Below are 26,604 nucleotides of genomic sequence, written 5' to 3'. Positions count from 1 at the left end.
AATATCCCAGTAGCTCCACAGTTTCTCATATTTGCTACTATATTGGAAAGCAGAAAACTTGAACTTTTTATCTATTATAGCCTGAGGCATAAGCTTTGTCTTTCCTAACCAGACAACATTCAAGAATTTCTCTCGTAAGCCAGGGCCCTACAATTTGTCAGGTTCATAGCCCATCCTCTCCCTTGCAAATAAGTCAAAAGCATGGGTGCAGCCTCATTGAGTACTGAAAGATAATCGGAAGCATCAATATAATGAAACATGTTCACCAGTGGAGGGCAGGACCAGGTTTCTAACTCTTAACATTATCATACTGTGACACATGGTGGGATTTATGGAGAGATCCTTTGAGGTAGGTAACATGGTAAAAGTTCATTGTCTGCTTTCCTACCTGAAGGCACATGGGTCTTGACTCTCAAAGGTTATATCTATGCTAGAGAAGACATTAACAAGCTCTAGAACAAAATGGTATGTTCCCAATTGAATACTAAGCTCTTCCAGATTGGTGCCTTTGCTGGGAATGACTGCATAAAATAGAGAGATCACCATATTTCCCTATTATATATTGTCATGTGCCACATTCCATATGACTTTCTTACCAGCCTTTTTAACAGGGAAGTTAGAAGAATTATGGGTTAGATGAATTATGTTTGCTTTAGCCAATTCATATATGGTCTCTGTTACTTTTTGTGTCCACTGGAGAGCTGGTAAATTTTGGTGGTGACTCTCCAGCCAATGGGAAGGTGTTCTCTATGCCCCCTAATATTGCCTTAAAGCTGGCACATGCTTAATCTCCCAGCAATGTAAATTGAACTCCCCTATTGTAGTTGTGGACATTTACCTCATAAGATATCAACACCATAATATATTCAGGAATGGAGCTATGAATATCAAGTAGTGGGTGAGTGGCAGGCATCCCAGCAGTGTGAGTGTTACAACTTGAATGCTCACTGATTTTCCCCCAGATCCATCAATAGCAGTTAACCTGCTTAGTAATTTGTCAGGATTACCTTATATCAATGTGCATTTAGCTCCGGTGTCCACCAGTGCTTTTACTCTATGAATATTTTTTGAAGACCAGTCTATTGCTAGTTCTATATACAACCTCCTGTCGGAGACATGGCTCAGGCCCTGGTTTCTCAACCTTCCTCTAGTCATTCCACAACCATGAGCTGCAAGACTCAAGGGAAACCATGGGCTTTGCTTTTATTATGTCTCCTAATAGGAAAGGTTTGTCTTTACCTCTTTTTGGAGCAGGAGTCCATTCTGTATTTCTCACTGTATCCTTTTCCTTTTTGTTCTTGGGAAGTAAAGGCTGAAATCTTTTGTCCTTTGGCAATTGCTTTTATGATTGTACCAGAGCATCACTAAGGTGTTTATCTATTTTACTTTCATCTACTCCTACTGCTACTAAATCCACCTATATCTGTTTATGGGAAATTTGAAGAGGCCCTTCCAGCTTTGGTTGGGTTTTAATCTCCCCTTTTCAGCGGTATTATTTCCTTCTCCCCTAAATCTGTTATAATTTGCTCTGCTGACTGAAGGTGCTGCCCTGCCAATGGGGATAATATTAATACCAGGGCACCATAAATGGATGGATGGGCTGGGGCTGTGGATAGCACTGTGTCCCTCATTCTGGCAGTGAAGGTCATACTGTCTAATTCTGTAAAAGACTGCTTGTAAACAGCATGTTTCATCCCCAGTTCCTGAAAATAGGTCTGTAATTCTTCCATAGAGGTCCAGGTGCCTTAGAGCATAAGGAATGTCTCCTGAATTTGGTCACATATAGCAAGTAGTGAGAAGCAGCCAACCCTGCTAAGGACCCCACACTTCCCCTAGCTGCTTTGGAGTAAAGGGACTGATGTAAGGTAGGGTGAGCAGTTACTGAAGCCATTTTAGGCAATTCTGTAACATTCAACGTTATCGCATCTGCTCCAGTGTCCCACAGGTGGAAGACATCCCAATATACTTCCTTTCATTTTCTACCTGAACTTGAACCCCAGCTCTATCAACTCTGCTGAGGTACATGGTGATTGTAACTGTCTCTCTGGGACAGTGAACAGAATTGGATCAGTTCCCTTATGCCACTCCTGCTGGGTCTTTCGTTTTGGACATTACTGGTCTAGCTTCCGTTGTACTTTTGTCCTCTACCTCCACCTCATACACTGGAGCTAGTTGTCTCCAAGTGGGTCCCACATCTGAGAGTTTTGCTGGGATTTCTATGTAAATTTTCCATGTTTAAGTATGAAGTTTTCTCTTCTCACTTCCGGATTTTACTCATCTCAGCCTTAAAATCTTATGGCATCAGCAAGGACCCCCCAAACTATACTGAACAATAGTTTAATGAGTATTCTTAGTGAATATTCTTACTGTTTTCCAAACCTTATCAAACTACTTCATTGAGTATAATGCTTGCTCTAGACTTTTAATATGTAGTTTTCATCTAGTTCTGATAATAAAATAGGTGGTAAACTTTATCAAATATATTTTTCTACATCTCTGAAAATGAAATACGTGATGTTTAAATTCAGGACATTTGCTTAGTGAGGTAAAGTGATATATTTTTTATGTTGAAATTTATTTGCTTATCTGATGAAACACCATTTATTCACAATGTATTTTAAAATATGATTTAATTTGTCCAAATATTTTTTTTTGAATTTTTCTTAAAATTCTTGTAGTTATTGCTTCTTGGCATTTTTGCTAAGTTCAAATGCACTATCTGTTCTTATCAGTTTAATTTCTGATACATTCTCTATCTGAGGAAAACATGTTAAATAAATTTTGGGGACAGGAAGCCATCATAGACAATGCTCTGTCCATTCTACACATTGATCTGGTATTGACCTCCAAGAACAGTGCACCTCTTCAAATAATTGTCACATCTGTGTTCATAAGTAAAATAGATTTATTATTTTTTATTCTTTTTCTGACTGAGATCATGGCTCACAAAAAGAACTAATAAATGCTTTAGTTTTTCAATTCTACGATTACTTTTGTTAAATATCTGACTGTTGCTTTCATCACCCAGTTTGTTTGCATGTACAGATATGTAAAAAAATAATTATCCTATTATGTACAATTATAATGCACTCATTTGTAAAAGCTCTGAGAAGTCTTTTTAAAGGATTAATTTTTGTTTTAAAAATATCTGATTGTTGAAAACTTTATAAACTCACCTGTTAAAATATTTGTACTTTGGGCTTATTTTTATGGTGGGATTTTCTTTTCTTTATTTACTTTTTATTTTCTTTTCATATATTTTTATTTCTGCTTATGCATGTTGTATGTTTATTAGTATATGTGTTTATAATATTCCTATTATTTATTATTTATAATATTCCTAATATTTATTATTTTCACATTCTCTGATGTGTCTAAAAGACAATTTCTTCTTACTCTGTATTTTACTTATCTGTGTCTGCATCTAGTTTCTTGAACCATATTGCCAGAGGCTTGTCTAACTTTCTTTTTTTAAATAATCAGTTTATGGTTTAGTTAATAATCTTTATTTAATGTATTTCTGCTCTTTTATTATTCCCCAACCCTTTTGAGCTTTCTCTGTTGTTCTTTGGCCAACTATTTGAACTTAACACTTGAATCATTTGTTTACTTTGATCATTATACTTCTATTGTACTGACATTTATTCTTTATCATTTAGTCTTTTAGGGAATTCAATTTTTTCTTTTTAAAATTATAGTTCTAGCTTTCTTATGGTTCATGTCATACCTACTATGTCTTTTATCTTCTCTTTATTTTCAATCTTACATTTTACTTCTTACACAACTTGCTAGATTTGCTTTTCTGAGATTGGTGAATTTAACTCATTCGTATTTATTATAATTATTGTGGTAGGACTCTGCACATTTTTGTTTTTTCTTCCCTTTGTATTGATTGGATTTCTTTCTGCTCCTTTGGAAGTTATATAAATCGTGTGTGTGTGTGTGTGTGTGTGTGCACACGAGCACTTGTGTGTGTGCATGCACGTGCACGTGTGTGTACAGGGAATTGAACCCAGGGTTTCATGAATGCTAAGCACATGCTGTACCACAGAGTGCTGAAAGTTACACTTTTCAAACAGTTGACCTGAATATTGAGATTCTTAACTGTATTTATTCTTTGCTCATCAATTTAAAAACTTTTAATTATTAATATCTACTCTCTGATAAAACAAGTACTTAATCATGCTTTCATGATTTCTTTGTTTCTACTCTTCTGTCATCTCTTGCCAAGATCATATTATGAAGTTTAACTCCTGGATTTTTTAAATGACACATTTATACCTGTTTTCTATTATTTTCTATTAGAGGATTTTGGAATCCTCTACAGTGATGGTGAAGGGATGCATTCTCTACATTAGTTTGCCATTTTAAAATAAAAATTTAAATTTCTTTCAGCATTTTCTCCAAAATTTACATTCTAATTTTTTCTTTTTCCTGGACTCTAGAAAATGATGCTCTTATCAATGTCAAGTAATAATAAAATTTGGAGAACATTTTAAACTGCTTTAACTTCTCCATCAGATAGATGATCTCTTGATCAATGACATCTCATTTTTTAAGGTTGTAGAATTATTGTATCTAGTATAATATCTGTACCAAGAAAATACCAATAAAATGTGGTTTTTTGCTAAAAATCTGTTATATTCTATTGTGAAGGAAGAAGCTTTTATATTTTTCAACTTTGAGTTAATCAGAAAAGGAAACATAGCACAGGAGAGTTCTTAAAGTGAATTTTTTGAGCACATAGCCATGTTAATGCAGAGGTGAGTGGGACATCAAAAATACCTTTGGAGTATAGTCTTCATTTACCCTCCAATGTTGTCCAGAGTGTAAATTTCCACAAATGGGTATTTCAGATGACAATGAAAAGGTGAAGAAATTTTTTCAGAGAATGGAGAAATCTCTATTCAACTCTTGGAATTATGCCAAATCACTTAGAATATATTTGCTTTGAGGTTTTTAAAATCCCTTTCTTTGGAAAGTTTTTATTATTGCTTTTTTTCTTTCTTATATTTACTCACATAAGTTGTATTTCCTTTATCTTAAATTTCCTATATTTTATTAATGCAAATAATTTTAATAAAGCTAGGGATGCACTGTTTTTGCTTTAGGCTTATGGTTAACCTTTCAAATCAAGAACTACTACTATCAATATGAAGATACTGGGATGAAAATTAATTGAAATGAAATATATTCTTCTGAGAGTGAATGAGCAAGTTAGGTATGGTGGCACAGGCCTGTAATCCAAGCTACTCAGAGGCTGAGGCAGAAGGATTTTAAGTTCAAGTACAGTCTTGATTACATAGTGAGAACCTATCTCAAATTTAAAAAGGACCAAGAATGTAGCTCACTAATAAAGTGTCCCTCCACACATCTGAATGAGCAAAAAGTGATGGGTGATATTCCAGTGGCCAGAAATGGGGCTCCTATTTGGGTACAAGCTGAATAATCAGACCCTAAATAACCAAGGCATGAGCATGCAAGTACATTTTTCAAATATTCCGTGTTTGTTAGTAGCAGTCATAATCTTTTTCAGAAACTATAATAGGCTTAAAATCTTTACTTTTGCTTATTTATGAATTTCTTTTTTTATTAGGTGTATCAAGTCTGAAGAGAAGTCTCTTGGTGTGGGATTACATGCATTTTGCACAAGAATATTTGGTAGGATTAGTTATTTTTCCTAGCATCATACATAGTAATAAACAATAAATGAAATAATTCTCTCAGAATAACAGTCTAGGAATATGCCTTCTGTTTATGAGCAATTCTTAATTAGAGTTGAGAATGAAGTATATAAGAAGATAAATTCTCCCTTTCATTTGAAAGGATCCCATCTGAACTTAATTACACCTTTCTTCATTAATATTTGAAAATAAATAGGAAATGTTTTGTTAAAATGAAATGTACACAAGATTGACCCAAAACATTTCAGAAAATACAATTCACTTTAATTTACTGTCTTATTCTATCAATAATTTTGTTGCATTTTATTCATCCTGGCTTATCTTCTATAATCTAGAAACTATAGTATAAGTAACTGAACATTTCTAAAAATAAAATTTAGAGTATTTGATTTATATTTTTATACCATGTTTGTTATTCATATAGGGAGAATTGAAATAATTCCCTAAAAATAATGTTTCTTAAGTCTTTGTTGATGAATTTTTCTTTCTCTGATAATTGTAGCTGGCATTCCAGCACCTATATATTTTGGAGCTTTAGTGGACTCTACCTGTTTACATTGGGGAACTTTGAAATGTGGTAAGCCAGGAGCATGCAGAATATATGATTCAACAAACTTCAGGTAAAGATTATTTATTTTTTTAAGTGTACATATTTTTAATATAAATGTTAATTTGTTAATTATACAAATTAATCAGCTTAACTGTGACATTTCCATATATGCATATATTGTGCTTTAATTTTATCTTCTTTCCCTATTACCCTCACTTCCCCTCCACCTTCTGTAATAGTTCCTTTTTTAAGATTTCCACATATGAAAGAAAACATGCCATACTTTTTTTTTTTTTTTTTGGTGGTTTTGGGAATTGAAACATGCCATACATGAATTTTTGTTTTCAGCTGATTTCACTTAACATGATGACCTCCAGTTTCATCTGTTTTCCTAAAAAAATGACATGATTTCATTCTTCACGGCTGAATAATATTCCATTGTGTATATATCTTATATTTTCTTTATCCATTCATCTGTTTATAGGCACCTAGTTCAGTTCTATAACTTGGCTATTGTGAATACTGGTGCAATAATAGGTATGCATGTATTTCTTATGTATACCCAAAAGTGGCATAACTGGCTCATACAGTAGTTCTATTTTTAGTTTTTTTAAGGAACCTCATACCATTGCCCTAGTGATTGTACTAGTTTACATTGCCACATTCCCATCAACAGTGTACAAGGGTTCTTTTTTCTCCATATCCATATTAGAAGAGTTCTTTGTTTTTTGCTAATAGCCATTCTGATTGGGGTAAGGTAGAATCTTAATGTAGGTTTAATGTGCATTTCCACAATGGCTGAGGATATTGAGCATTTTTTCAACATATTTATTTGACCATTCAGCCTTCATCTGAGAAGTGACGGTGTTCAGATTATTTGCCCATTTTTTTCAGGTACTGAGGAATCAACCCAGGGCTGCACACATGTGAGGCAAAGCCCTCTACTGGTGAACTATACCCTTGCCCTTGTGTATTTTGAGACAGTGTCCAATTAAGGTGCCCAGATAGGCTTTGAGTTTGAGAGTCTTCTCCCTCAGTGTCTTGAGAGGCAGAGATTATGGCCATTTGCCTTGTTTTGTTTTGTTTTTTTAACTCTGTGACTTGATTTTTTTTTAGTTCATTATATTAATTTGGTCAGATGAACAGCTAGAAAAGATTTTCTTCTATATGTTGTCTCTTCATTCTGTTGATTCCTTTGCTGTGCAGAAGCTGTTTAATTTATGTAATCCTATTTATCAACACTTGCTTTTATTTCTCGAGCTACTTGAACCCTATTCAGGAAATTGTTACCTGTGTCTAGATCTTTAAATCTTTCCCCTATGTTTTCCTCTAATAGTCTCAGATGTTCAGGACTCACATTAAGGTCTTTGACCCATTTTGAATTGATTTTTGTATAGAGTGTGAGAGAGTGATATAGTTGCAGTCTTCTACATGTGGACATTCAGTTTTCCTAGCATTATTTACTAAAGAAGCTGTCTGTTCTTCAATGTGTTTCGATGCCAATTTTGAGGACTGCATGGTTAGAGATGCTTCGGTTTATTTATGGGTCCTCTTGTCCATTCCCTTGGTCTGCATTGTTGTTTTTATTACTCTCTCTCTCTGTAGTATATTTTGAAATTGATTACTGTGGTGTCTCAAACATTGCTGTTTTTGCTCAGGATTGTTTTGGCTATTGGAATCTTTTTTGCTTCATTCGAATTTTAGGATTATTTTTTCTAGTTCTTCAAAGAATAGCATTTGGTATTTTAATGGGGATTGTATTTAATCTGTAGATTTCTTTCAGGAATATGGCAATGTTACCAATGTTAATTCTCCCAATCTATAAACATGGAGATTTCTTCATCTTCTAGTGTCTTCTTCCATTTCTTTCTTCAGTGTTTTATAATTTTCATTGTAGACTTCTTTTGCTTCCTTGATTAGGTTTGTTCCTAGGTTTTCTTTTAGGCTATTGTTCATGGGATTGTTGTGCTGATTTCTTTCCCAGTGAGTTATTTATTGATGTACAAAAAACCTACTAATTTTCGTATGTTAATCTTGTAGCCTGCTACTTTGCTGAATTTGTTTATCAGTTTTAAGTTTTTGGTGGAATCTCTAAGTACTTTCTAAGTATAGAATCATGTCATCTATAAACAGGTGATTTGATGACTTCTTTTTCTATTTATATCTCTTTTATTTCTTTTTCTTGCCTGATTGCTCTGAAAAAAATTTTTCAAATACTATATTGAATGGGGTGGTGAGAGTGGATACATTGCCTCATTCCTGATTTTGGGGGAAATGCTTTGTTTCCCCCCATGCAGTGTGATGTTGGCTATGGGTTTGTCATATAGAACCATTATGTTGACTTGTGATCCTTATATACCTACTTTGTTCAGGACTTACCATGAAGAGATATTGAATTTTATCGAAGACTTTTTCTGCATCTTTTGAGGTGATCTTGCAGTTTTTATCTTTGATTCTATTTAAATTGTATATTATGTTTATTGATTTGTGTGTATTGAATCATCCTTGCATCCTGGAATGAAACCAATTTGATCATAGTGTCTGATCTTTTAAATAGATTGTTGAACTTCTTTTCTAAGTATATGACTGAGGATATTTGAATCTATGTTTATCAAGAATATTTGTCCTCAGTTTTCTTCAGGATTTGATAGCAGAGTAATACTGGTTTTATAGAATGAGTTTGGAAGGGTTCATTCCATTTCCATTTTAAAGAACAGTTTGAAGAGCATTAATGTTAGTTCTTTAAAAGTCTGGTAAAATTCAACAAGAATTCAACCAGTCCTCTGATTTTTCTTTTTTGAGGAATATTTTATTACTGATTCAGTCTTATCACTTGTCATTTTTATGTTTAGGTTTTTAATATCCTCTTGGTTCAATTTGGTAGGTCATACATATATAGAAATTAGTCAATTTCTTTTAGATTTTGCATTTTATTGGAATATATTTTTTCAAAATAGTCCCTCATTATATACCCCATGGTATTTCAGTGATATCTGTTGTAATATCCATTTTTGTCTCTAATTTTATTTATTTTGGTTACTTTGGCTAAGAGTTTGTAGATCTTGTTCATCTTTGCAAAGAACCAACTTTTTGTTTCATTGATCCTTTGTATTGTTCTATTTAGTTTATTTATGATCTTTTCTATTTATTTCTTTCTATTCTGTTTGGTTTTGTTTTATTCTTGCTTTCTAAGACCTTAAGGTTGCATTATTAGGTTATTTATTTGAAAGATAACTCACAGTTGTTTGTTTTTTTTAAGTACACACCCATAGGTAAAATTAGCCCTCTTGGTACTGTTTTAATTGTATTCCATATATTCTGATATGTTATGTTTTCATTTTCATCCAATTCTAGGAATTTTTACATTTCCCCTGATTCTTCAATGACTCAGTTTTTGATCAAAAGCATATTCTTTAATCTCCATGTTTTTATATAGTTTCTATAGTTTATCTTGCTATTAATATCTAGTTTATCCCAGTATAATCTGGAAGGTTGAAGGAAATTATTTTTGTTTTTTGTTGGTTTTTGTATGTGTTAAGACCTGCCTTATGGTTTAATGTATGATCTACTTTGGAAAAGGTTCTAGGAGCTGATGAAAAGAACATGAATATGGTAGTTGTTGCATGGTATATTCTGTTGATGTCTGTTAAATCAATTTAATCTATGGTGCAATCTAGCTCTGATGTTTCTTTGTTAATATTTTTGTATGGATGATCTATCTATTGATGAAAGTACCATATTAAAACCATGGTATATCATTGTATTGAGGTCTATTTCTCCCATTGTGTGTAGTAGTGTTTCTTTTATAAAATCAGGTGCTTCAAAGGTCATTACATATATATTTACATTTGTTACATCTTCTTATGGATTGTATCTTTTATCAATATATAGTGATCTTCTTTGTCTCTTATGGCTATTTTGACTCAAACTCAGTTTTTTCAATCTGAGTGTAACTACTCCTGCTTGCTTTTGAATTCCATTTGCTTGAGATATCATTTGGATCCTTTCACTTTCAGTCTGTGCATCTTTGCCAAAGTGAGGTGAGTTTCTTGCAGGAAGAAAATTGTTGAATCTTTGTTTTAAATCTAATCAGCCAGTTTGCATCTTTAATTAGAGAATTAAGACCATTTACATTCAAGATTATTATCAAAAGGTATGTACTAATTCCTGTCATCTTGTTGTTTTTCTTCTGGTTTTTTTGAATACTATATGTTCTTATCTTTCTTCTATATCCATCTTAGAGTTTTGATGGTTTACTGAATTACTAATGTTTATTTCCTAACTCTCATTTGCTTTTCAACTCTTCTAGAATAGAAACTAAATCTTCTAGTGAGATTTATTCTTTCCTGTGTTTTTGTGATTTTGTTTATCATGCTTCATCTTCTGGGTACAGAATTTCTTTAAGTATATTCTTTAATGCTAGTTTAGTGGTCGTGAATTTCTTTAGTTAATGCTGATCTTGGAAGATCTTTATCTAGTTTTTCATTCTGAAGGATAATTTTGCTGGAGGCAATAATTTAGGTTAGAAGTTGTTTTCTTTCAGGCTTGATACATATCATCCCATGTCTTCTTGGCCTTTAGCATTTCTGTTGAGAAATCTGCTGTTATTCTGGTGGGTTGGCCTTCATACATGATCTGGAACTTTCTCTCTTGCAGTTTTCAATATTCTTTTTTTTTATTTTGTACTTTTGGCATTTACATTATATTATAATGTTGAGAGGTTTTTTCCTCATCATTTTTATTTGGGGTTCTAGATGCCTTCTGTTCCCAGGTGTCCATATCCATCCCAAGATTTCAGAAATTTTCTATTATTTCACTGAATAAATTGTGTATGTTTTTAACCTTTACCTCTGCTCCTTCATCTCTACATGTGATTAATACATTAGTTCTTTTAATCATAACCCCTTTGTCTTTTGTGTTCTGTGTATTCTTTCTTATATTTTTTTCCTGATTACTGTCTGAATGTGATAATTTATCAACTTTGTCTTCAAGCCTTAATATCCTTTATAACACTTGATCTAGTCTGTCGTTGAGGCTTCCAACTAAATTTTTTATTTTTTAATTTGTTCTAACAAGTTATATATGACAGTAGAATGCATTTTGACACATCATACATACGTGGAGTGTAATTTCTCATTTATCTGGTTGTACATGACGTAGTTATACAGGTCATGTAATAAAATATGCACATAAGGTAATAAAGTCCTATTAATTCTGTCATTTCTTCCCCCATGCCCCTTTCCCTCCCTTCATTCCTCTGCATCTAGTCCAAAATACTCTATTCTCCCCACCCCCTTATTGTTAATCAGCAAATGCATATCAGAAAAAACATTCAGCCTTTGGTTCTTTGGGATTGGCTTATTTCGCTTAGCATAATATTCTCTAGTTCCATGCATTTATGAACAAGTGTCATAATCATTCTTCTTTAAGACTGAGTAATATTCCATTGTGTATATATACCACATTCCTTATCCATTCATCTGTCGAAGGGCACCTAGCTTGGTTTCATAGTTTAGCTATTGTGAATTGAGCTGCTATAAACATTGATGTGACAGCCTCACTGTAGTTTGCTGATTTTAAGTTCTTTGGGTATAAACTGAGGAGTGGGATAGCTGGGTCAAATGGTGGTTCCATTCCAAGTTTTCTGAGGAATCTCCGTCCTGTTTTCCATAGTGGTTACATCAATTTGCAGTCCCACCAGCAATGTATGAGTGAACCTTTTTCCCCACATCCTTGCCAGCATTGTTGCTTATATTCTTGATTGACATTCTGACTGGAGTGAGATGGAATCTCAGTGTACTTTTGATTTGCATTTCTCTAATTGCTAGACATGTTGAACATTTTTTCATATATTTGTTGACCAATTGTATTTTCTTCTGTGAAGTGTCTGTTCAGTTCCTTAGCCCATTTATTGATTAGGTTTTTTTTGTTTTCTTGGTGTTAACTTTTTGAGTTCTTTATATGTCCTGGAGATTAATGTCAACTAAAATTTTTTGTTTGGCTTTTGACACTTTACCTTTCTACAGTTTCTGTTTTTTTTTTTTTTTCAGAATCTCTATCTCTTTTTTTAAATTGCTCTTTCATATCCTGCATTCTCTTCTTTAATTTGTTAACGTGTTTATTGATATCTTATTTGAATTCAATTATCATTTTAACATCATTTTTTAGATTCTCTGCCATTTCCTATACTTCAGTATCTTTAGACTCAATTAGAGAGTTACCAGATTTTGGAAAAGTCATGATGTCTCATTTTCTCATGTTTCATGTATATCTAAGTTAATATTTACTTACTATTGGAATTTATTTATTTTTTAAGATGCAGTTGTAGTTATTTTTGAAAATATTTTTAAAGATGTTGATAGACTTTTATTTTACTCATTTATATATATGCAGTGCTGAAAATCAAATCCGGTGCCTCACACATGCTAGGCAAGTGCTCTACCACTGAGCCACAACCCCAGCCCTCTTTTGGGATTTATATATCTTCTATTTTTATGTGAGGGCCTTCTTAGAGAATAACCTTCTCTTAATCATGTGTCCTGGGTTATCAGTTTGTTGTGTACTATTGAATTTTATTACAAATGGATTTAGTAGTGTAGTTTTCCTGTGGCTTATCTGTGATGGGTGAGTTTTAACACAGTGCCTGCTATTGGAGCTTGTAGGACCTGCTTCCTCTGTAGGTCTTGAAAGAATAAGGGTCCCTCCAGTAATATAGATAGCATAGTATATAAGGTATGCCTTCTGTGGTAATTCCTCTTGTCTTATCAACTATATGGTGTCCATAACAATTGTGTCATTATTCTCTACTGTTGCTAGAGGATTGAATTTCCAAAAGTGGGACCTCAGTGTCCTTCTCGTTATATATACAAGAGGCTGAGTCATTGGCTCTGGGGTTTATATCTCTCCTGGTTTTTTAGTTTAAAGTATTCATTAAGGTTTGAAGGCATCTAGGTCATGGTTGGAGTAAGGCACAATTTCTCTCAACTGTGCTCTGACCATATGACAGAGACAAAACACTCACCCACATGCTTGGGATGCCATACCTGATTCACAGCTCCACTCACAAGGAAGAAAACAAACAATAGTAATACCCGCAATATAAAAACAGACCAAATATCAAAATACAGTGATAATAAATTGAAAACAACTACAATACCAGTAATCATAGAAAAGAAAGGGACAAAAATACTATAGAATAAACTGAAAAGTTAAAAAATAAAAGAAAATTTGAAAAGAGGGAAAAGGAGAGAGTAGAAGACAAGGGAAAGAGAAAATCCTATTAAATATAATAAAAATAAGATTAAAAAGAAAATGAAAAACATCTAAATAATACAATATAGAATAGACAGAGGAGAAAATATGAGTGAAAAATTCCTCCTAACAGAGATGTGTATTTGGATTGGATAGATTTCTAGACATGTGCCTACTCTCTCCAGAGGCCCTTATCCTTCGTGCCTGGTGGCATGGTTGATGCCTGAGCCATAGAAAGCCTTTCTTATAAGCTAAGCTTTGGCATTATATGGGCCATGCCAAGTGGGTGTATATTTAGCCCCATGGTTTAGTCTTTGCTCCCAACAGCATGGGAAATGTCCAAGGCATGGTGTACATCCAGGATGCTTCAGGGTATAAGCAGGGAATAGTCAAACTAGCAAGTTCTGCACTGGAGGTGGAGCCACAGAAATTGAGCGGTTTGCCACCATTGGTCTCCATTAGCACTCTCAGACCTGATTCCTTCATGACACCACTTATTACTGGTCTAATTTCTTATCACAAAGGATAGGACCATTAACCACTAGGCACTCTATTCTCCATCTCAGCCTGTATTCCCCATTGCTCAAAGTACTTGATGGATTCATGTCCATAACTCCCTCCAATACTGACTGTCCTATTAATTGTGGCAGAATGCCTGCATGAAGCATGAATTGTGAGTGCAGAGTCTTCTACTTCCTAAGAGCAGTTAGTTTCTAACAATAGGACTTCCTTCAGGATGGCTCCTGGCTATAATATGTATTTGTGGAACAAGGTATTGAATCTCTTCTCTAAAGTTAGCTTGCTGTGCAAGAGAAATCACTCTCAGAGCAAATCCCCAAACTGGTTTCTGAGTTTGTATGAACCATGGCTTTCTCCTGCAGTTAAGTTTACCAGTGAGCAGTTATTATTGGGGTTGATTTTGCTTCACCTTACATTATGTGTATGGTGTCTGGTTTTCCTCACTTTGCTGGGGCGCCCAGTGGTTGTGACCTGCTTTGTTTTGCCTTTCTGATTCTCTGTGATACTTCAATTTCCCATCACTTCCTTACTGATTATCAGTTTTTCCTTAGTTTCTCTCCTTAGAATATAGTGCCTCCTTTGTCTCCCTGACTCTTCTTACTTGCAGAGTTGCACATATACCTCCTTCCTCAAAATAATTTAGAACTACCTTTTAAATATAGACCGGGTATAAAATAGCACCACTCCTATCTAGCATTTCCTTTGACAATTGAAAAAAAGTACCTTCTGCTTTATTTTCACAACATATAGTGATGTTTTAACTCCATTCCTCATTTATGCACTATAATTCTATTTTCCCATTATTTCTAACTGCTTGATAATTAGAAGCATGAATGAATTCCCTAGTCTGGCCTTTTGAAATGTTTGTTAAGAAAGGGAGCAAGATATGTAAATAAAAGCACTCAGCACTTACCTCCTCCTCCACAAAGGACAAAAGCATTTGGTATATAACTGCTAATTGAGGTGAGTGGCATGGAAGAACACTGGAAATCAACAGGAGAAAAATGTAAACCTTGTAAGATCCAGAGAACCGAGAGAACAGCATAGTAGGAGAAACAGACTATCCCAGGCCCTGGCACCCTGGCTCTCAGCCTGGGAGGGTGAATCTCCCCTCTCAGAGGTACAAATGGAAGAGTCCCAGCAAATTCAGTGCAGAGACTGACAAATCCTAGCTACTTGAAAGTTTCATAACTGTTACAGGCTTACAGCCTAACTATATAAGTAACAAGAATATGCACAGTATATTGCTTTGGGAAAGGAATTCACATTATCTCCCACTGAACCCCCAAGGTGCTCTAACTAGAATATCTCTTAAGGAGAGACCTGTCATCTGAGACCTGTCATCTGACTTTTGTTCACTCTCGAAGTCAGAATCCTCTGCATAGACTCACCTTTAGGAACGCACAAACGTTTCAATGCACTAGCTCAATGGGTAACTGCCCCAGAAACTAAGGTTGGCTGAATGATTCTGACTAAAACCTGCTGAGAGTGCTTCACCATAGGTGTCCCTGGAGTCCAGAGGCATGAGCAGCCATGAGCAGTTTCACACTGGTTCTGGGACTAAAGGCAATTTACCCATTAGGTTCCTGCCATCCCTTCCCATCAGTGCTGTATACGGGCATCTATCAGTAACAGAAAAAGAACTCTGTGGTTCCTCTGCTGTCACACCTACAGAGGCAAGCCATGTGATCTTGAGTATTACCTTGTTCTGACTGTTATCATCAGTACATACAGCCTAAGAAGATATTTAACTAGTATGTTTTCGAAGCACCAAAAATGTTCAAGTCTTGCTCATTCTCACAAGCATTACAGTTGAGAGGAATTTCTCCCAGCTCTTGCCAATAGCCACCTGTCTGATTCCTGGTGGACGCTACAGCTGGCAAAATTCTCTAGCCTTTGCTGCACTCTGAGATATGGATGGCTGGGAGGGTGGCTGAGGTTCTGCTCCTGGGTGGGCATGCCATCAGTAGCAGCAGAAAAGAATGCAGTTACTGTTGCCACCATACCTATGTGGGTCCCTACTATTGGTTGCAGTGTCTTTTCTGATAATGCATTGCTGAAAAGACTGGTATGAGTACCACATATGGGGCACTATGATTGTTATCCTCATTCTTCCCCACAAAGAATCTGTGCCTGCACTGCTCCTTAGTCAGAGGTCAATAATTTTAGGTCTCCACTATACTGGTACAACCAGTGCTAGAGATTCTTACAAATAACAGAACCAGTATCAATAGTACAGAAGCAAACTCTCATCATCTGATAGGATCCTTCACTCCCATTGTAGCAGTAACCATACAGGGTAAACCTCACTCTGCTGTCTATATATACCATACCTTCCCCAAGTGATACACTGTCCCTACTTTTGCATGATCCACAGTGGGCCTTTCTGATTTGGATATGTTATACATTATCCCCAAACTCACTAAGCACAGCCAAGGAAGCAACAGATTACACTATGATGCCCACAGAGATTACACTATGGTGCCCAAGTGGAACTAAACTCAACATTCATAACAAATGGATATCCCAATGCACATCTTCAGAAGACGACCTCTTACTAAGAGGGCAATACCATAAAAGTTGCATAGATATACAAATATACAAATGTATAGATATATTTGTATACAGATATTTTGTATATAGATATACAAAAGTACAAATCTCAATGTAGGATCATAAGAAAGAGGAAAATCCAAGGTACTGTGACACCTCCAAGAGATCATCTCTCTCTAGTTACAGATTCCAAACATGTAGAAATGGATGAAATGCCTGACAAAGAATTCAAAGAATGATTTTTAAAAATCTCAGTAAGATTCAAGAGAATACAGACAAATGGTTCAGTGAAATTTGGAAGATATGAATGTTAAATTGAATAAAGAGAGATGATGAAAAAGAATCTAAGAGAAATCTTAGAAACAAGGAACTCAATAAACCAAATAAAAAGTTTAGGTGAGAACCTTAACAACATAATGGAGAAGTGGATGAGCAAATATTGAAGCTTGAAGACAGATCTTTTAAAATATCCTGTTCAGATAGAAAAAAAAAAAAAAAGAAAAGAAAAGGAGAAAGCATTTACCTTTGTTAGGACACCATGAAGTGATCAAACTTTCACATTACTGGCATACCTGAAGGGAAGAACATAAAGTGTAAGAATAAAGAAAACCTATGTGAAATAATATGAGAAAAAAAAAAAAAAACAGTCTTAGGAAAGATGTGAATGTCCATGTACAGTATGCTTACAGGACCCCAAACAGACTTGAGCAGAAAAGATCTTCACCACAACATATTATAGTTTAGCTGTCAAAAGTTCAGGAAAAGAAAGAATTTAAAAATTTACAAGAGGAAAGTGCCAAGTCACACATAATGGCAATCCAATAGATTAATAGAAGATTTCTCAGCAGAAACCCTGTATATCAGTAGGGAATGGAATGTCTTATTTCAAATAATGAAAGAAGTAATTGCCAACCAAGGTCAGTATATGTGGAAATGAAGAAGAGAGAAATACTTTCCAATATTAGCAAAAACTAAGGAAATTCATGACCACCAGACTAGAGTTATAAAAGATGCTACAGCCAGAAGGGAAGTAAGATAACTATCATGATAATATTTTGTGAAAGTACAAATCATACTAGAAGAATAGATCCCCAAAATAATAGAATAAAATATTATCAGCACAGTAAATCAGCAAACATCAAAGATGCTGTGGTTTAGGTGTGCAATGTTCCCCCAAAACTTGTGTTTCGAAAACATGATCCCCAGTGCAGCAAGGTTCAGAGGTGGGTCTTCTAAGTAATGATTAGGGCTTGGACCTCATCATTATATTAATCCACTTACTGGATTAATCCATTAATAACTGATTAGGTTATTGGGTGGTAATTTAAGGCAAGTGGAACATGGCTGAAGGAAGCAGGTCACTGAGAGTGTGGTCTTGAGGAATGTTTCTATCTCTGTTCCTTCCTCTCTCACTGCATCCTGGTTTCTAGGAACTGAGAAGTTTTCCTCTACCACTCTTCTGCCTAATATTTCTACCTTGGAGCCAACTGACTATGTAATGAGATTTCTGAAATTATGAACCAAAATAAACTTTTCCTCCTCTAAGTTGTTCTTATCTGGCATTTTGATCACAGTGACAAAACATTGACTAACACAAAGAATAATAAAAAGGAAAAAACAAAGAATATTCAAAGCAACTTAAAAAAATCAACAAAATTACAGACATAAGCTTGTACCTTAATAATAACTCAATGTAAATGGACCAAAATCACCAATTTAAAGATACTGACTTTCTGAATGGATTTAAAAAATAATACCCAACAATATGATGCCTATAATAATCACATCCCATCAGTAAACATGTGCTATTAGCTTTCCATCACTGTGACAAAATAACTAAGAAAATCAACTTTGCTCATCTCCATGTTTGGGAAGAGAGTCTTTGCACATGAAATTAGTTAAGATGAGGTCAGACTGAATTATAGTGGGCCAAAATCCAGTTACTGCTCTCTTTTATTCTGCATTATTGAAATGTTTCACGAAAGAAAATTTTAGAAGTAGAAAGATGAAAATAAAGAGAAAAAATTTGTAATAAGCCTATGCACTTCAGAGAAAATTAAAAAATAAAAAGTTGTGTTTTCGAAGTGATGAAAATATAATGATAACAATAACTTGGAAAGGTAAATAAAGAGGCACAAATAAGCACTATTAACTATATAAAAGGGATATAAGTATAGATAATTATAGATTTCAGATATCAAATATAGAAATATTAAATATAGAATATTCTAGAGACATATAGATTGCCAAATTACTAATAAACATTTAGAAAACATGAATATTTTTATAGCTATTTACAAACATTAAAAATGTATATCTCCCCAAGGCACAAAGTCCAGATATTTTCAGGTAAGTTTTATCAAATGTATAATGAATTGATAATTTCAACATTATAAAAAGTATTCCAAGAAATGGCAATAAACACCATTACCCTATGTACATGTATGATTACATGAATGGTATGAATCTACATCATGCAAAACCATAGAGATGAAATGATGCACCCCATTTGTGTACAACGAATCAAAATGCAGTCTGTAAAAAATAAAAAAATAAAATAAAATAAAATAAATGGGATACTCCAACAAAATAGAAAATCTCGAAGACATCAACAGGTTTCTAAAGACATATGAATTACCTAAACTGAACCAGGAGGACATACATAATTTAAATAGATCAATTTCAAGTAATGAAATAGAAGAAGCCATCAAAAGCCTACCAACAAAGAAAAGTCCAGGACCAGATGGGTTCTCAGCCGAGTTCTACAAAACCTTTAAAGAAGAGCTCATTCCAATACTTCTTAAATTATTCCATGAAATAGAAGAGGAGGGAACCTTTCCAAACTCATTCTATGGCACCAATATCACCCTGATACCTAAACCAGATAGAGACACATCAAGGAAAGAAAATTTCAGACCAATATCCCTAATGAACATTGATGCAAAAATTCTCAACAAAATATTAGCAAATCACATACAAAAGTATATTTAAAAGATAGTGCACCACGATCAAGTGGGTTTTATCCCAGGGATGCAATGTTGGTTCAACATCCGGAAATCAATAAATGTAATTCACCATATCAATAGACTTAAAGTCAAGAATCACATGATTATTCCGATAGATGCAGAAAAAGCATTTGATAAAATACAGCATCCCTTCATGCTCAAAACACTAGAAAAAATAGGGATAATGGGAATATTTCTTAACATTGTAAAGGCCATCTATGCTAAGCCCATGACCAATATCATTCTAAATGGTGAAAAACTGAAAGCATTCCCTCTAAAAACTGGAACAAGGCAGGGATGCCCTCTTTCACCACTTCTATTCAACATTGTCCTTGAAACACTAGCCAGAAAAATTAGAGAGACCAAAGAAATTAAAGGGATATGAATAGGAAAAGAAGAACTCTAACTATCCCTATTTGCTGATGACATGTTTATATATTTAGAGGAACCGGGAAATTCCACCAGAAAACTTTTAGAACTCATAAGTGAATTCAGTAAAGTAGCAGGGTATAAGATCAATGCTAATAAATTGAATACATTTTTATACATAAGTGATGTATCTTCAGAAAGAAAAGTTAGGAAAACTACCCCATTCGCAATAGCCTCAAAAAAAAAAAAATAAAATACTTGGGAATCAATCTAACAAAAGAGGTGAAAGACCTCTACAATGAGAACTACAGAACACTGAAGAAAGAAATTTAAAAAAACCTTAGAAGATGGAAAGAGCTCCCTTGTTCTTGGATAGGCAGAATTAATATTGTCAAAATGGCCATACTACCAAAAGTGCTATACAGATTCAGTGCAATTCCAATTAAAATCCCAATGACGTACCTTACAGAAATAGAGCAAGCAATCATAAATTCATCTGGAAGTTTAAGAAACCCAGAATAGCTAAAGCAATCCTTAGCAGGAAGAGTGAAGCAGGGGGTATCGCAATACCAGAACTTCAACTATACTGCAAAGCAATAGTAACAAAAACAGCATGGTATTGGTACCAAAATAGACAAGTAGATCAATGGTACAGAATAGAGGACATGGACACAAACCCAAATAAATACAATTTTCCATACTAGAAAAGGGGCCAAAAATATGCAATGGAGAAAAGATAGCCTCTTCAACAAATGGTGCTTGGAAAACTGGAAATCCAAATGCAACAGAATGAAATTAAACCCCTATCTCTCACCCTGCACAAAACTCAACTCAAAATGGATCAAGGACCTCAGAATCAGACCAGAGACCCTGCATCTTATAGAAGAAAAAGTAGGTCCAAATCTTCAACTTGTTGGCTTAGGATCAGACTTCCTTAACAGGACTCCCATAGCACAAGAAGTAAAAGCAAGAATCAATAACTGGGATAGATTCAAACTAAAAAGCTTTCTCTCACCAATGATCAGCAATGTGAAGAGAGAGCCTACAGAAGAGGAGAAAATCTTTGCCATTCATACTTCAGATAGAGCACTAATCTCCAGAATATATAAAGAATTCAAAAAACTCTACACCAAGAATACAAATAACCCAATCAACAAATGGGCTAAGGAAATGAACAGACACTTCCCTGAAGAAGATCTACAAGCAATCAACAGATATATGAAAAAGTGTTCAACATCTTTAGTAATAAGAGAAATGCAAATCAAAACTACCGTAAGATTCCATTTCACCCCAATTAGAATGGCAATTATCAAGAATACAAGCAACAACAGGTGTTGGCGAGGATGTGGGGAAAAAGATACACTCATACATTGCACTAATTTGCAACCACTCTGGAAAGCAGTGTGGAGATTCCTTAGAAAACTTGGAGTGGAACCACCATTTGACCCATCTATTCCACTCCTTGGCCTATACCCAAAGGACTTAAAATCAGCATACTACAGAGATACAGCCACATCAATGTTCATAGCTGCTCAATTCACAATAGCCAGATTGTGGAACTGACCTAGATACCCTTCAATTTGATGAATGGATAAAGAAACTGTTGTATATATATACAATGGAATATTTCTCAGCCATAAAGAATAATAAAATTATGGCATTTGCAGGCAAATGGATGGAATTGGAGAATATCATGCTAAGTGAGATAAGCCAATCTTAAAAAAATCAAAGGACAAATGATCTTGCTGATAAGCAAATGATGACACATAATGGGGGGTAGGAGGGGGGCAAGAATGGAGGAAGGAGGGACTGTATAGAGGGAAAAGAGGGGTGGGAGGGGTGGGAGGGGGGGGGGGAAGGAAAAAAATAACAGAATGAATCAAAAACTATTAATCTATGTAAATGTATGATTACACAAATGGTATGCTCTACTTCATGTACAGAGAAACAAGATGTATCCCATTTGTTTACAATATAAATTAAAAAAAAAGAAAGAAATGGGAAAAAGGAAAATTTCCCAACTTTATGAAACCAGTACAATCACACTAGACAAACTGAATGTGAAAAAGAATTATGGTCTCTTCTTATAAATATACATGCAAAAATTGTACATGAAAATTAACAAATTGAATCTATTAATAAAGTGACTAATAGAGTTTATTTTAGGTATGCAAGGGTGATTCAATGTCAGAAAAATCTATTGGTGAAGCAAGACTATACATATATAATAAAGAAAGGGAAATAATTAGATACTCCTCTATGTACGGAAATGTGGTTTAGTTTATACATTAATAATTTAAACTTTGATCAAAATCAGAATAGAAAAGAGATTCCTTAACCTGAAAAAGATTACCTAAAAACTCCCCTAAGAGAGTATATCATAATTAGTGATTCTATGGAAGTGTTCTTATTAAATACTAGAATAAAACTGCTATTACTCTGAGTATTACATTTAAATTGGAGGTTTTATTAAATGTGAAAAATAATAATGAAAATAACAAATGATTAGATATGAAGAAAATAAGTTTGGACTTTGCTGGAAAATTTAAAAACTTAAACATTGGAATTAATAGAAAAATTGCTTCTATAACATTGACATGTAAAACAATTTTTATTTTTAGGGTAATAAAATATCTATAATATTAAACAAAATTAGTTAGAGCTAATCACATTGTCTGTGTAAGATTTAATATGAATTAATATTTCTTTAAATAGGCACATCTACCTTGGATTGCCAGCAGCATTAAGAGGATCAAGTTTTATTCCTGCCTTTTTGATCCTAATTCTTTTGAGAAAGCATCATCTACCTGGTGAAAATGACCCTTCGGGAACTGAGCTTGCAGTGATGAAGGTTACAGAGAAAGAAAAAGAGTGCAAAGATGTTCACCAAAATTCCAAGGTTTTGAATGATGAAGAAATGAAAGCTAAACTATAATGTCCTATTCTACCAGCCTTCCCAGAGGTGGAAAACACAGTATAAAACTTAATTTTTTAAAAATCATTAGAGGTACTTCAGGTAACTTTTTCTTGTCTCTAAGAATCTGCTCATGATGAAAGTGTCCACTGTATGTCTGAAGTATCAGAATGGCAGTTGAGATTTTCTAGAGGAGACATTTATAACAACCACTACACAGGATTTTAAAGCCGGCTTTACTTTTTATGTTAAAGCAACAATTTCTTTTTTAACTCATTCAAAGAAAGGGTCTATTTCTTACATCTCCTTTTCCAAATAGTTCTAAAATTTTTCTATTCTAAAAATCTATTTAATGCTATCAAATTTGTATATTGGGGTTATTCAGAGATTGAAATTTTTTTCCTTCTCATGTGAACTTGAAATTTTTTATTCATATTGATTACTTCTATGTGAAAGAAGCCTATATGTTCTTATTCTATTCAGTAATTGTTCTTTGATACTCCTATTCACTCCAGACATGAATTTTTAAAACTAGATTGCTCATTAATATGTCATCTCTTGTTATCAATTCTCTCCTTTATTACTGATGTCATATATTTGCTCATTTTGTTCAGGACACTGACAAACTTAATCAGGTTATTAAAAATCACGTAGCAAAGATGGTTGGAAATTTTTTCAGCAATTTAAATCCAATAACTCCAGTCTTTCTTAAAAACAAGTATATGAATCAAAGGATAGAAGGACAATATGAGAGAGACAGCTCTTACAGACCACTTGTAGTGTCAGATATTATCAAAGGACCATTTTCCCAGGTTCAGGAGGCCTCTGTAGATCATTGTTTATGTTATCCATTTGGTCCTAAGTTAGAACACAAATACTAATTTCCCAAAAATCATCTTGGAGAATGATACTTTTGAAAAGTAGCCTCTGTTATGAAACTGAAGTCAATAAAATTCAAGATACGTATGAAAAACTAAATCTATTAATATTATTTTAAATTTTTGAGTAAAAATAATCAAAAGAGTTTAGAGGTACATGAAAACTTATTATAATATAGAGTTCTGGTTCAGGACAGTAGAATGCTCATATTTGTCTACTCATTCTTCCTCCATTTGAAATGAAAGTCAATATATAAAAATCATATAAATCCCTAATGGTAGAGGAAAGAAGGGTGGGAGAAGTGGTCAATACACTATGATCATTTGTGTGCCATATAAAGGAAATGAGAGTGTTCAGAAGGACAAAATAGAGCAGAAGAAGGTCTAAGAATCTTAAATGCACTTAGAAGGAAACTGGAACTTAGGTGGGAGATTCTGAGATGGTAGCTGGACAGTGTGTTAGTCAGGTTTCTGTTACTATAACAAATATCTGAATAAGCAAACTTAAAAGGATGGAAGGTTTGATTCACAGAATCAGGGATTTCAGTCCAGTTTCAACTGATGCTGTTGTTATGGGCCTGTGGCAAGGAATACCTCAGGGAGCATGTTGAAAAGAAGCTACTTACCTTGTGTTAGCTAGGAAACAGAGAGGCAGGAAGGGTTTAGGGTCCTAATAGCTCCTCCAAAGGCACAGCTTCAGTGACCTAACTTCCTCCCACTAAGACCCACCTCTTTAAGGTTCTACCATTTACTAACAGTATTGCATTCAGGACCACATCTTTCACACATGGGCCTCTGTGGGGCATTCCAGATCCAACTATAGCAGACAGAAAACAAGCCTCTTAATTGAAGGACTTTCTATAGAAATTTGTAGGCCAATATGAGTCCTTGAATGATTAAGTGTGTCCTTTAGAAAGAAAGAAGTTGAGATGAGAAAGACTGAGTAGAAAAGGTTAAGAGTTAAAGTTTAAGCGTGTGATTTCAGAGACTTCACACACCTGATGTATTAAAAGTGCCCAAGATTCAAGACAGGGATAGTGTTGAAACATGAGAGAGGAGCTAACATTATTGGAGAAGAGGTGTGTAATCTGGGGTTTGTATGACTACAGCAGTAAAGTGTACTCTTTCAGGCTTATGACATGAAATCTGGAGTAGCTTCTTTTGTGTGGGGGAAAATGGTCTGGAAGCTGAAATGAAGAGTAAGGACTTTTACCCTTTTAATCTAGAGAGTTGTGAGAAAAAGGGAATAGCCACTGCATGAGGTTTTGAAGGGAGAAAATTTTGCTTACTGTGGTCTGGTAAAGAGAGCATTCATTCACAAGTCTGAGGACATACAGGACTGTGAGATCCTGAGGATACAGTGAATATGAACTGATATCAGGACCTGGAGTCTTATAGAAAAAGTGAAGACTATGAGGCATATGGAAATTAGACTTAGGGAAAACAGGAGTGAGTACTTAGAATTCTGGTTGTTTATTTTTTTAGTTGAGTCACATGAACAGAAACAAAGAATAAAATGAGATTAATTTTGACGGATTCAAGGCAGATAGTGTTGGTGACACCATGAGTGTCAAAATTGGGAGGAGTGGTGTCTGGGCTCCCTCATGACCCTTCATCATGGAGGCAAACTGAAGAATCAGAAATTTACTGGGAACACCTTGACCCCTATTGAGAAGTTTGACATGATCAAAGAAAGCTGAAGCTTACTCTGCCTCACAGTTCACCCACTTGAACATCTTCATGGGGAATCTCAGAGAGACATGAATCTAGACTTAGTGCTTTGGGTTCCTTCCTAACCCCTCATGTGGGAGACATAATTCCACTTTTAGAGCACAGGGTTCTCCTTGACACTCCTGTGACACTTCTCTCTTTGTGGGAGAAAGCAGGCCAGAGAGAGTGGATGTAGGAGTGCTTGGGGATCTCTCATGACCTTTGCTATGGCATCTCTGAGGCCTCAGGAGACTAGTTCTTGTCCTAAAAACTGACACTCTCCTGTAAGGACAGAGACTATGTCACAGCAGACATATATGGGGTAGAGCTACAAGAGATCAGGCTATGAGAAGTCTAGGGTCATAATTCTTTTATTTAATATTGTAGAAAAATCTAAGCTTAAATAGAATTAGAATTAGTATTTTAATGTATCTATCATCTATCACCTATCTATCTATCTACATATCTATCATCTTTCTATCATTTATTGGTACTGGGGACTGAATTTAGGGGTGCTTTACCACTGGGCTATATCCCCAGCCCTTTTCATTTTTTGTTTTGAGGCACAGTCTCACTAGATTGCTGAGGCTGACCTTGAATTGGCAATCCTCCTGCTTTAGCCTCCCAAGTCTCTGGGATTACAGATGTCTGATTAATGTTTTATTTATAATTCTAAATGTAATATAACCAATATTTACAGGATCTTGAAAAATTCACTTTGAAAACAAAAGTTATGAAAGGAAATACAAAAGGAAGAAGGAATAACCATTCCTCATAATTTATAGCATGGAGTTAAATGTTTCCTGACAAATTAAAATTTAATGGGTACACATGTTAGAGTTATGGAGTTCACTAGTAGAGGAATTAAAAACAAAACTACTTATAAGTGGTGTCTTTGGACCATTGGACTCATCATGAAGAGGGTCAAAGAATAAAGCCTTTATCTTTCAATTTAGTTTCCTATAGGCTCTTTGATGTTTTGAAATAATATTTCAAGAAGAAGTACACAGAGTGAAAACAATAATAATAAAATGAAATTGAGTCCCCAAATTATTAGATTTTGAGGATCTCTGATGAGTGTTTAGGGAACAATTACTTTCTCATTTCAATACTTGGATCTAGAGGATGTGTGTTTTAATGGTGTGTACATGAGGAATGTAGTAACCATGCT

At 34.5% G+C, this 26,604-nt stretch overlaps 1 protein-coding gene and 1 non-coding gene across 15 annotated transcripts in view; both read left to right on the top strand.

The window, feature by feature from the left end:
• Slco1a2 (solute carrier organic anion transporter family member 1A2) overlaps positions 1 to 25,929 on the top strand; it is a 123,349-nt gene extending 97,420 nt beyond the window's left edge. For all 14 annotated transcript variants that reach the window (XM_047550893.1, XM_047550888.1, XM_047550895.1 and 11 more), the window contains 3 exons: positions 5,597 to 5,661; positions 6,187 to 6,304; positions 22,647 to 25,929. In XM_047550893.1, coding sequence (XP_047406849.1) covers positions 5,597 to 5,661; positions 6,187 to 6,304; positions 22,647 to 22,866 — 403 coding nt within the window. In that variant the 3' untranslated portion in view covers positions 22,867 to 25,929. The remainder of the gene's footprint in view (positions 1 to 5,596; positions 5,662 to 6,186; positions 6,305 to 22,646) is intronic.
• Positions 2,681 to 2,866, top strand: LOC124984117 (U2 spliceosomal RNA). The gene has a single exon (XR_007108577.1). It is a non-coding gene; the product is annotated as a U2 spliceosomal RNA (small nuclear RNA).
• Positions 25,930 to 26,604: the final 675 nt, after the last annotated feature.

Source organism: Sciurus carolinensis, chromosome 4, assembly GCF_902686445.1.
Source record: "Sciurus carolinensis chromosome 4, mSciCar1.2, whole genome shotgun sequence".
Classification (NCBI taxonomy): domain Eukaryota; kingdom Metazoa; phylum Chordata; class Mammalia; order Rodentia; family Sciuridae; genus Sciurus; species Sciurus carolinensis.
This window is presented reverse-complemented; position numbering and strand designations above follow the sequence as displayed.